Genomic DNA, 11,149 nt, shown 5'->3' with positions numbered 1-11,149 from the left:
CCCTCTATACTTACTCCCCTGGTCACGGGTGAATCTGTCCAATTTTGCTTCATGGAAAAATATGGGAAATAGTGAAAATTTGAAAAAGGTGTATTTTCACATATATTCATTTATTTTTTAGACCACATATTGTGCTATTTTTGGGCTACTTTTGAAGTGCCTCTTGGCTAGTTTTGGGCTGGTTTTGTAGTGGACTTTGGCTGATTTTGAAAATTAGACCTGGCAACCCTGCCTGAGTGAGTCAGTAGAACTGACATGAACAGCATCAACATGTAGGTGCCAACAGTGGGTGGATTTTGACAAGACAAAGTTTGTGGCCCAAAATCATATTTTTTATAAAAGTGTAGGGTTACAGTACATTATATTTAAATATATGGAGAACCCTTTCATTTTTTGGTGTCCTTTAAAGTAACTATTTAAATGGGGGAGGGGCAGAAGATCATTTAAATCAAGAGCGTTCTGAAAAATAGCACAATATGTGCAACGAAAAAAAGTCTTAAAAATAAATGAAAATATCTGAAAATACACCATTTTCAAATTTTCACTGTTTCGTAAATTTTTCCATGAAGCAAAATGGGACAGATTCGCCCGTCGCCAGTGTAACTACAGAGGAGGGCCCAGGCAGCGCCGATTCTACTTACAGCGCCGCCTGAGGCGGCTCCTTCAATGCCGCCCCTCCCTCGCCGGCAGGAACACTAATGCAAAGAGCGCAATTGCGCTCTCTCGCAATAGTAAAGCCGAATTTCAGGTTTAAAAAACGGAAATCCGGCTCTTAAAGGTACCAGGAGCGGCTTTTTGCCGCCCCTGGAAACCTCTCCTGCGTTACCGCCTGAGGTGAGTTTCTCAACTCGCCTCATTGGCGGCACGCCCCTGGGCCCAGGAGGTTTAGGGGTCCCATGAGACCCTAATACATATACAGTTTAAGTAAATATTGTCTAAAATAAATTGTCTAAAATTGAGTTAAGTCACCAGAAAACGCTAGAATGCTTATGAGGGTTGGGAGACTGGGGTACAGAGCGCAAAATCTAGTAACTCCCAACTAGGGTTGCCACCTTTCCCATTTGGAATCCGGGCAGTGGGCGGTACCCGTGATGTCAGAGGTGGGGCCAGTGATGTGAAGGGGTGGGACTGTGATGTAAAGGGGTGGGCCTGTGATATAAAGGGTGGACCTGTGATGCATAGGGTTGCCACCTGGCCAGTATTTTAAAAAAAATTATGCTTGACCCCAATGTTATTAATAGGGAAAAAAATCGAAATATACAGGAAGGCCGGTATTTTTTTTCAAAAAAGGTGGCAACCCTAGTGACATGAAAGGGGCGGGCCTGTGACATGGCAGCCCATGATTGGCCATATCGCCCGAGAAGCAGATAACAGGCTTGCCTGGTTTTCAGACTTCTGAAAACCGGGCAGGTATTTTCGAACCGGACAGTGGGTGTATAGCCCTGACCGGACAAATAAGTCAGTCCCATTGCATGCTGGGTAGTGTAGTCTTACTTTAAACTTGGCAAATTGTTAAACAAAAACTGCATTACCCAGCATGCATTGGGAGACAGGCGTGACACATTAGGGCAAGAAAAGGCTTTTGGCTGGTTTTCAAAGTACAAACCAGGCTCAAAAAGTAGCCTTGGTTAGTTTGTACTTTTAAAACCAGCCCGGGATTTAAATTAGTAGCCCGATTTGGCTGGAGAACTGGCAACCCTGCCCAGAGGATTTAGTATAGCGCCTTTTCTCTTGCATTTAAATGCCACTAGAGAGGGCTGTATCACAAAACTACCATGTGCATCACAAGAAGTGCTGTTTCCGCTGGCGGCTCACCAGGGGTCGCTATAGCTAAGAGGCAATGTTGTTACTATCCCAGCGACTCGGTGATTATATTAGCGATAACTTCCTGTTTCCTGTTCCATCCGCGGCTGAGAGCGCGACGGGGTCCGGAGGCGGGGAGGCGAAGGTGAGACTTCTATGCGGGGCTAGCGTTGCTGCTTAAACTCAAAGGGATGAAATTGAATGCTAGGGGTTGGCTGAGTTCGTATAAAATGGCGGAAAGGCGGTCAGTGTTGGCCAAACTGAAAGAGGAGCGGTGAGCTGGTGACTGGGATAGAGGGGGACTCTACGTTTTTACATTATGCGTATTGTTAGGCTCCCGACGTAATGACGGTCTATTAAACGTTTATCGCTCCCTACTTATCGCAGCTTTATACCTTTAGCAGAACTACAATTGCCAGGGTGCCTCATTGGCAGGATCATCGTGCTCGTAGTATCTTATGGCTCCGCACAAAACCCCGCGTCCCTTGTCTGCACAGGTCATCAGCCTGACTCTCTCCAGCGCTTCTTAATTAAACCACTGACTCCTCCATCCTCCGCACATGTATCTGCTGCAAAAACTATTTACATTTTAATACTGGCTAAAGGAAAAAACGTATTCTGCTTAATGAATGCAAATGTACTTCTTTACACTTTTACACCTTTAAATTAATTTATATTACAGCGTAGAGACTGATATTCTGAGACCATTTGCAATTGTTTTTTTATTATTATTATACGTGGTTTTAGCCTTTTATTCGGAAGCTTTCCGCTTTGCAATTTTAGTGTTCTGGTTGCTAGGGTAATTTGGACCCTAGCAAACAGATCACTGAAATTGCATACTGTGCTGCTGTGCACTGACTTGAAAAAGAGACTGGAATATGAGATACGTTTGTAGCCATACATAGCATGTGTTTGTTAGAGAAACATCCCCATTTAAAAAGCTGGAACGAGTCAGGAGAAAAAGGCAAATAATTAAACTATTCAAAAGAAGAAATGAAGACCAATTGAAAAGTTGCTTACACTTGGCAATCCTATAATATATTGTTATCTGAAAGGTGAACCACCCCTTTAACTTTACAATAAATGTCTGTGTGTGTGTGTATATATATATATTACACAAAAGCCATGAATATCTTGTAAATTATATCCTTATAAACGGTGAGTTCTGATGTCATTTCTGTCACATGACTCACTGAAATTTGTGTATTATAATAAATAAAGTACCCCCAGTTGCAAAATATGAGGATATTAGAAGTTACCTTGGAGTTCCATGAACTGTATAAAAACACTCGGCCTTCGGTCTCGTGTTTTTAAATGGTCATGAAACTCCTCGGTAACTTCTAATATCCTTATATTTTACAAGAGGGGGTACTTTATTCAGTGTGTGTGTGGCCGACACAGCACGTATACAAGTATAAATGCCTGAGTGCGAAGCTGTCCTAGCCGAAACTCTAGTTCTTGTTTTTGAATAAAGATTTTTTTTTCTACCTTAAGACCCGTGAGTGTGAGCTTCCATTGTGTGTGTATATATATATATATATATAATGTGTGTGTGTATAAAACATGAAATAAATGTAAATACACACTTGTAAATCCCTTTCTGTTCCCTGGGCCTGGTTTATGAAATGTAACAGACTATTGGTCTGTTTAATCTGCTTGCTTCTGCTACATTGTTTCTGGAGTCAGCGCAAACAAACAAAAAAAAGTTGTAAACAACCTTAAATCCACTGCGCATCTGAAATATACAGTGAATAGTTGAGTAGAATTACATTTTCTTATCTTTTTTTTTTTTTTTTGGGTGGTGGCTCCATTTAATAGTTTTGTTGTGCTCATAAGGTACACTACAGCCTAGATTGCACTATAAGAATTGGCCTCAGTTAATGGCTGGCAAACAAGTGTTGTATTTAGTATAAGACAATGGAACCCCCCCCCCCCCCCAAAAAAAAATGACTGTCTTTTACCTCGGTTGGTGCTCCTGTTTGGGGGGGGGGGAATTGACATCCCACACCCCTGTGAAATAAGGTTTGCTTGTCCTTCAATTTGGTTCTTTTCATCCATTGGCACATAACTTCATCAGTTAACATCCACCTGCTCAAACTAACCAGTTACTTAATCACCAATGTTTATATTTTATCTCTATCTCTGTCCAACATTGTTGCCATATTGCTTTTGCTCCATTCTCTATTGGCAAGTATGCTAGTTTCTTGTTGTTTGCTGATAATGAGGTTCTATCTTCCCTCTGTTATCTGTGGGTGTATTTATTACCGTGCAAATAAAGTGCAACAGCAGATGCATTGGGTTGTATGATATGCAATTATGTTGAAAGTTGAAATATTCCTTCTTTTTACTAGTGAATATGGTTTTTAGTTGTAAATCTTTTTGTCAAATGCCCGCTATTCCTTAAGTTGATCTTAGATTTAATATCTGTACTGTATCACTGATTTTTCCATGCTTTACTGCCTCAATATGACACTTTCTTTAAAGTTTTCTGCTCCGCTTCTTGGCTGGCTCTTATTTCTAGCAAATAACTTGTTTACTCTGGCCCAGTTAGGTAGCAAGGTGAGAATAATGGATAAACACAAAGTGAAGAGGCAACGTTTGGATCGAATCTGTGACGGTAAGCATCACTTTTACCCTTTGATTTGTTTATACACAGAAAAAGGCTGTTACAAGTCAGAAGCTGTGGTTACTACTGAGGGAAACTATATTTTTGCAATCTATCTGATTAACTGCTTGGCATTTATACTTTGTGCAATTATTTGTTGACTGTAAGGGCTATGGCACTTCTGGTGTTTATGGTGGTGGTGTCTGTTGGAGATAATTTACTTGCACCAATTTACCTACCCCTGTGTTCATTATCTGGCTGAAACCTATCTCGAATGTTATTCAGATTAGTTATTGCATGCACAAGGTTGGAGAGGCATGTATCAGCATTCTTCCGGTCTAGAAAACACCACCTGATATAGTGCTACATTTTGAATGCTAACCATATGATTTGTTATGGTTGGGAGGTAAGGTTTTTATACTTACCAAACAGACCTGGCTTGCATCTATTTGTGCAGTCCAAATCCATTTTGGCTGAATGTTTATTTGGCATGCTAAATTATCTCGGGAACAGTCTGATTTTCCTTGGTCTCCAGTTACTTGCTCCTTTAGCCCACCTTTAAAACCTTATCTTTAAAGGGGTCGTTCACCTTAAATTAACTTTTAGCATGGTGTAGAGAGTAGTAATCCGAGATAAATTGCGATTGGTTTTCATTATTATTTTTTTGTGGTTTTTGAGTTATTTCGTTTTTTATTTAGCAGCTCTCCGGTTTGCAATTTCAGCAGTCTGTTTGCTAGGGTCCTAATTATCCTAGCAATCATGCATGTGATTTGAATAAGAGACTGGAATAGGAGAGGCCTGAATAGAAACAGTGATAAAAAGTAGCAATAACAATACATGTGTAGCCTTACAGAGCATTTGTTGTTTTTTTAAATGATTCAGAAGAAGGCGGCAAATAATTCAAAAACTATACATAATAAAAGATGAAGCCCAATTGAAAAGTTGCTTAAAATTAGACATTCTATAACATACTTAACGTTAAATTGAAGATGAACCACCCCTTTAAGTGATTCGGAAAAATGACTGATTTATGGTGTGTACCCAATAAAGTGGTTCCGTAAGTTAGGTAAAATATTTGACTACTGCTCAGGTCTGGGGAAAAACCTTGACCATTTGCAGTTAACAATGATTAGTTATTATAACCATCTAAAATGTATATGAAATATATTTATATGGGCATATTGCAGTTGTTTCTTAATTATCCTCTTTTTTTATGTAGGAATTCGGCCACCAATTTTGAATGGTCCAATGCCTGTCCGTCCTCTGGTGGCCCTTCTTGATGGGCGGGACTGCACAATTGAGATGCCTATATTGAAGGATGTTGCTACAGTTGCATTTTGTGATGCTCAGTCAACACAGGAAATACATGAGAAGGTAGTGATGATCTACTTGGTTTAGCTACACAAATTCATTTGTTTCCTAAAATACCAACTTTTTGTGTGTGAAAGGAAATAATTATCCTTTTGAGTTATGATTGCCCTGTGCCTCTACGTTTAAACTCCCTTTTTTCCCCCATGACAGGTGTTAAGTGAAGCTGTGGGTGCTTTAATGTATCACACAATCACACTTTCTCGTGAGGACCTAGAAAAATTTAAGGCCCTTCGTATTATCATAAAGATTGGTAGTGGATATGATAATATTGATATTAAGTCAGCTGCTGAGTTAGGTAAGTAATAAAAATGCATTTTCTCTTGCATTGCTGGGCACAAGCAATGGGGTATAAAACCCTGCTAACCAGATAAATGGGTGCTAAGGACTGGAACAGATTTCCGATTGTAAGCTAATGGGATCAAATGAGCATGGGATCGGACCATTGGCAAACACACAGCAGAGTTTGCAGCTAATTTCTGCATTATAGTGTTAAAATCTGAGCTAATGGGCTGATCCATTTATATTTAATTGTGACTTCAGAAGATGTTCTCTTTGGTTTGGGGTGGATTAACATAGTTTCCTCTGCACTTTGTTCAGTGTTGATGCCAATCCCTGTGCCAGTGGAGCTTAAAATTTACACGTTCTATTACATTCACGTGATAGATGTATTTTTGTAGCAGTATATTCACTTTTTCAACTTAAGTACAATGAGTAGGGCTTATGCTGAACATATTTTGCCTGTTATGTTTATTAAAATACTGTATAGTTTTGTTATTTCTTGCACTAATCCGGCCATATTCTGGCATTAAAATTGGTTAAATTGCCATCTTGGTGTCAGGAAGGAATGTTGTCCCCCTTTGAGGCAAATTTGAGAGTCTTCTGTTAGTTCTTTTGGAGGGTTGTTTGCGTTTCTCTGGATCAACTAGAAGTTAAGCAGGTTTTATATATTCATCAAAGGGTGAACTTGATGCATGTGTCTTTTTTCAACCTAAGGTACTATGTTTTTTTTTCTTGGTTCATACAAGTACACTCAAAACAATCCACTGAAAAGCCCTCAGCAAACTCCTCTCTTCCCCAGCTGCAGGTTATGGCATGAGGAACAGCTCATTGTATATAGGGGTTCTTAGCAGACTACTTTGTTTTGATTCCATGTAGAATTTTTAGAATTTAGAAGTGTTTTAAAGGTGTGTTCTGTAGGCATTGTATGGGGGTAAATGAACTATAGCTGCATAAATTCATGTTGATGACAAAACAATCCTATTTTTTAAGTCTACTACATACACTTTAAAGATTAGGAATGATCAAAAATATCAATATGAAAGGATCCCTTTTTTAAGCGGTTATTCACAGTACCAAATATAGAAATACTTAATAGTGTGTTATTGAGGCTTTAAAGTAAGGTAGTTTCACGTATTGGTAGTTATTGGTTCTAACTCATTAGGATAACTTTTTTTTATCACTTTATAATTATTTTCTCGACAGTAAAAAAACGTTTTTTGTTTTTTTTCCTTTAAGGGATTGCTGTATGCAACATTCCCTCTGCCTCGGTGGAGGAGACAGCTGATTCAACTCTATGCCACATATTAAATCTGTACCGACGTGTCACATGGCTACACCAAGCTATGAGAGAGGGGAACCGACCAGCAAGTGTGGAGCAGATCAGAGAAGTTGCTGGAGGGGCAGCCAGAATTCGCGGAGAGACTCTAGGCATCATAGGACTTGGTAAACCAAAAAACAGCACCATATCCATTATCCATAAATGCACTTCATCTATATTGCCAGGATGTCTTAAACAAATTTCAAGAATTTTAAGATCTTATTAATTTTTTATTTTCAGGTCGGATAGGGCAAGCTGTGGCTTTGCGTGCCAAAGCATTTAATTTCACAGTCATCTTTTACGACCCTTACTTAGCGGATGGAGTTGAACGCTCTTTAGGTTTGCAGAGGATGGCGACTCTTCAGGAGCTACTGATGCATAGTGACTGCATAACATTGCACTGCAATCTGAATGAGCACAACCATCACCTTATTAATGACTTCACTATAAAGCAGGTTAGTGTTCAAATCTGTTAAACATTTGCTGCAATCTGTTGGCACATTTGGCAGATACTTGTCTGCAGTAACATCAGCAATTGTCACTAGATACTCATTGGAGAACAGTGCATGTAACATTTTCCCAGTGATACTCTTGACTGTTCTTCAAGCCCTCTACTATTCTTTTAGTCATCATTCATTACATTACAAAAAATGTATTGGCTACAGAAACTATTATGAGTATAAATTACAAAAATTAAGACCAAAAAAAGGCAGCACATTCTAATTCGTAAATTTTTCTCTGTATCCATGGTATTATAAAAGTCCGTTAATTGAATCATATCAAAACACATAACCCCACATGGAGGCCAACTCGTCCCACGCCCACCCAGCTCAGGCAGATTTTTTTTTTGGAATTGCCTTTGATTGGGTGCTGAGTGGGCATGGGGTGCGTTGGGGTCCATTTGGGGTTATGCATTTTGATGATTCAAAAAATGGACTTTTATAATAGCATGAATACAGAGAAAAATTGAATTTATAATCATTCATTACATTGCCACGTTGCTAGTAGAAGTTGAATAGATGTTACTAAGCTTTTTATTTTATTTAAAGATGCGCCAAGGTTGCTTCTTGGTGAATACAGCTCGTGGAGGACTGGTTGATGAGAAGGCATTGGCTCAAGCCTTAAAAGATGGACGTATCCGTGGGGCTGCTTTAGATGTTCATGAATCTGAACCTTTTAGGTAGGTAGTCTACATAGAAACAAAAGATTGTGCAGCTTTCTTAATATATATTTATAATTATAATGCTTTTTTTCCATAGTTTTTCTCAGGGACCCCTGAAAGATGCTCCAAACTTGATATGCACCCCTCACACTGCTTGGTATAGTGAGCATGCTTCAATTGAAGCCAGAGAAGAGGCAGCTAAGGAAATCCGCAGGGCTATAGCAGGTAATGACTAAAGGCAATATAATATTGGAATGAGTATAAATATTCTGTGCTGTCTGCTATAGATTGATGGCTTGTTGAATAATTCTTGAATCTCTAGATTTTTGTAATATAATATAATATTAATTGAGCCAGTAAATTTGTATTTGTGCAGGTCCAATTCCAGATTCTTTGCGAAACTGTGTAAATAAGGATTATTTGCTAGCAGCTGTACAGTGGTCAGGGATGGAACAGGCTGCCGTTCATCCAGAACTTAATGGGGCTTCAAGTTACAGGTAATGAACTTTTACTTTTATTCTGCTTTTACTTTTATTTGTAAGCACAAGAATTGTGACATTATATTTAATTTAATTCTATTTTTTTATCAGCCATCATATACTTCCTTCATGAAGTAGCTACCAGCTTTGTTTTTCTAATGTGTGCTTCCACATCCACTTTCTCACATGCAAATAAGCTGCCTATGGTCATATGTACATAAACCCTCAGTTCCTTTAATAAACTAGGTGAAATGGCAATCTCATTGGATATACATATAGGGACAGATTTATTAAGGTTCGAATAGTAAATTTTAGAATTTTCAAATGTATTTTTTTTTTTTTTTGTCAAATTTTACACATTCAAATTTTAATCCCACTATTCGAATGTAAAACAGACCATGGAAAAAGTCCTAATTCGAATATTCGTCACCTAACCTGCCCAGTTCATGTACTAGTCAATGGCAGAGGTCCGTTGAGCCATTCGGAGATGTTAATAGCCTTCCTGACATTCAGAGAAAAACTTAAATCGTACGATTCGAATACGATTCAAATTTTCAAGTTGGAACTATTCGATCGAATATTAGACATTCAAATTTTTTCTCAAATATCCTCCCAGTCGAATTGTGAGTATATTCAAACTTATTAGAGTAAAAAAAAAAAATCCCATACATTTGAAATTCGACCTTTGATAAATGGGCCTCATTTTTCTGCTAGGTGACTGTACGCCTGTAATCTCCCTTGTTCCTTCCTTGGGGAATTTGCTCTACTCGCAAGTCAGGAATTAAGAATAGCAGCTTTTTACAAATTATGAATTTTCCTAAATGCTTAATACATTTTTCGTCTAAATGCATAAAAGGCATTGTTTTGTTTTATTGTTTCTGGCCCTTTAAAATGTGTGTTTGTTTTTTTTAATATTTTGATTATTATCCGTTGTCTGTGCTACTAGGTTTTCTCAAACTTTGTATTTGCCAGGGTCTAGTAAGATGGTTGTGATGCAAAATAATTGCTGCACATATGAAGCATCCACCTCTGCAAATTTCTATGTTCTGTTTTCACAGGTTTCCCCCAGGAGTTGTGGGTGTAACAAGCGCTGGACACCCATCTGCGATAGAAGGGCTGGTTGCCTCCTCGCATCCTCTCATACCTTCTGTCTCTCACACCCCTTCTCCTGGACAAACCACCAAACCTGACCCAGACAGAGAAATTCCTACTGATCAGTAGCAGATTAGCTCTACTTTCCAACTCCCATACCCCTCCCCCTTTCTCCTGAACTGCCCCTGCCTGTTTATTTTTCCTCCTTTATTTTTTATCCAAACCACCACTCCCATATTTATGCTGTCTCCCCTTCACTTTTGGGGAGAGAAGGAATCCAGGTCTTTTCAGCAGCTTTACTGTGGTGAAGAATGGAATCGTGCTGCAAACCCTGAGGTGCATCATCTCTCCTAACACCGGAAAGGAGAAAGTTCTTATCAGTTTCTGGAAACCTTTAGATATTGCCTTTCAACAGATAATATTTTTTAATCTATTTAGTTTTAATTAAAATACAATACGGGTGGGTTATACTTCTTTCTGTGTGCTGGGGCAGGCTGATCTAATCTGCTTCCACTCGTTTTGGAATGTCCATTCTGTTGCTTTGCTGTACTACAAATCTCAGAATTTTGGGGTTTGTAGTTAATCTGTGTGAACCACTGTTAGGACACCCCTCTGCTAATAAAGACATGCTCGGTTGTCTCAGGGAGCTGAGGCATGGCCAATTTTATCAGTAATAGCGGCCTACTTGTCCTACTTAGTCCTTTCACCATTTCACTCTATTCTTTTACTCTGGCCTTTCTGTTTGAGTTGTTGGTTCCTCTTGTAACTCCTCTGGGTAATTTATCCATAGCCATTAAAATTCCATTTATTTATTGCTTTGTCACTAAAGGTGATTTGTGATGTGAATGGTAACAAGCACAGAGATGCTTATTTAATGGAACAGAAATATTTAAAAGTAAACTGCTCTTATGTGAAAGCCTGTGTAGTGAAATATAGTATGTAGTGTTTACATACATTGGTGTGAGGTTGTTCTGTTCTATCCAAAGGTTAATGGCATAGGGAGTTGCTAATGATGTTTGATCTTGCTGGCCGTTCTGTAT

The 11,149-nt window shown here is 38.8% G+C and overlaps 1 protein-coding gene across 3 annotated transcripts; it reads left to right on the top strand.

The window, feature by feature from the left end:
- The first annotated feature begins 1,825 nt into the window (after window positions 1-1,825).
- Window positions 1,826-10,921, top strand: ctbp2l.S (C-terminal binding protein 2 like S homeolog). 3 transcript variants are annotated; one of them, XM_018254147.2, is made up of 10 exons: window positions 1,826-1,948; window positions 4,351-4,420; window positions 5,628-5,782; window positions 5,930-6,074; window positions 7,295-7,501; window positions 7,617-7,831; window positions 8,426-8,556; window positions 8,636-8,763; window positions 8,915-9,035; window positions 10,076-10,921. In XM_018254147.2, exons 1-10 carry the CDS (start codon window positions 1,841-1,843, stop codon window positions 10,236-10,238), a joined length of 1,443 nt encoding a protein of 480 aa, XP_018109636.1. In that variant the 5' UTR covers window positions 1,826-1,840; the 3' UTR covers window positions 10,239-10,921. The 3 variants fall into 3 exon arrangements, with proteins under 3 accessions (XP_018109636.1, NP_001081966.1, XP_018109637.1); NM_001088497.1 differs by having other exon boundaries at window positions 1,878-1,948; window positions 4,355-4,420; window positions 10,076-10,783; XM_018254148.2 differs by lacking the exon at window positions 1,826-1,948 and adding an exon at window positions 2,055-2,077 and having other exon boundaries at window positions 4,355-4,420.
- The last annotated feature ends 228 nt before the right edge of the window (window positions 10,922-11,149 follow it).

The sequence above is a fragment of the Xenopus laevis genome, chromosome 3S, assembly GCF_017654675.1.
Source record: "Xenopus laevis strain J_2021 chromosome 3S, Xenopus_laevis_v10.1, whole genome shotgun sequence".
NCBI lineage: Eukaryota > Metazoa > Chordata > Amphibia > Anura > Pipidae > Xenopus > Xenopus laevis.
This window is presented reverse-complemented; position numbering and strand designations above follow the sequence as displayed.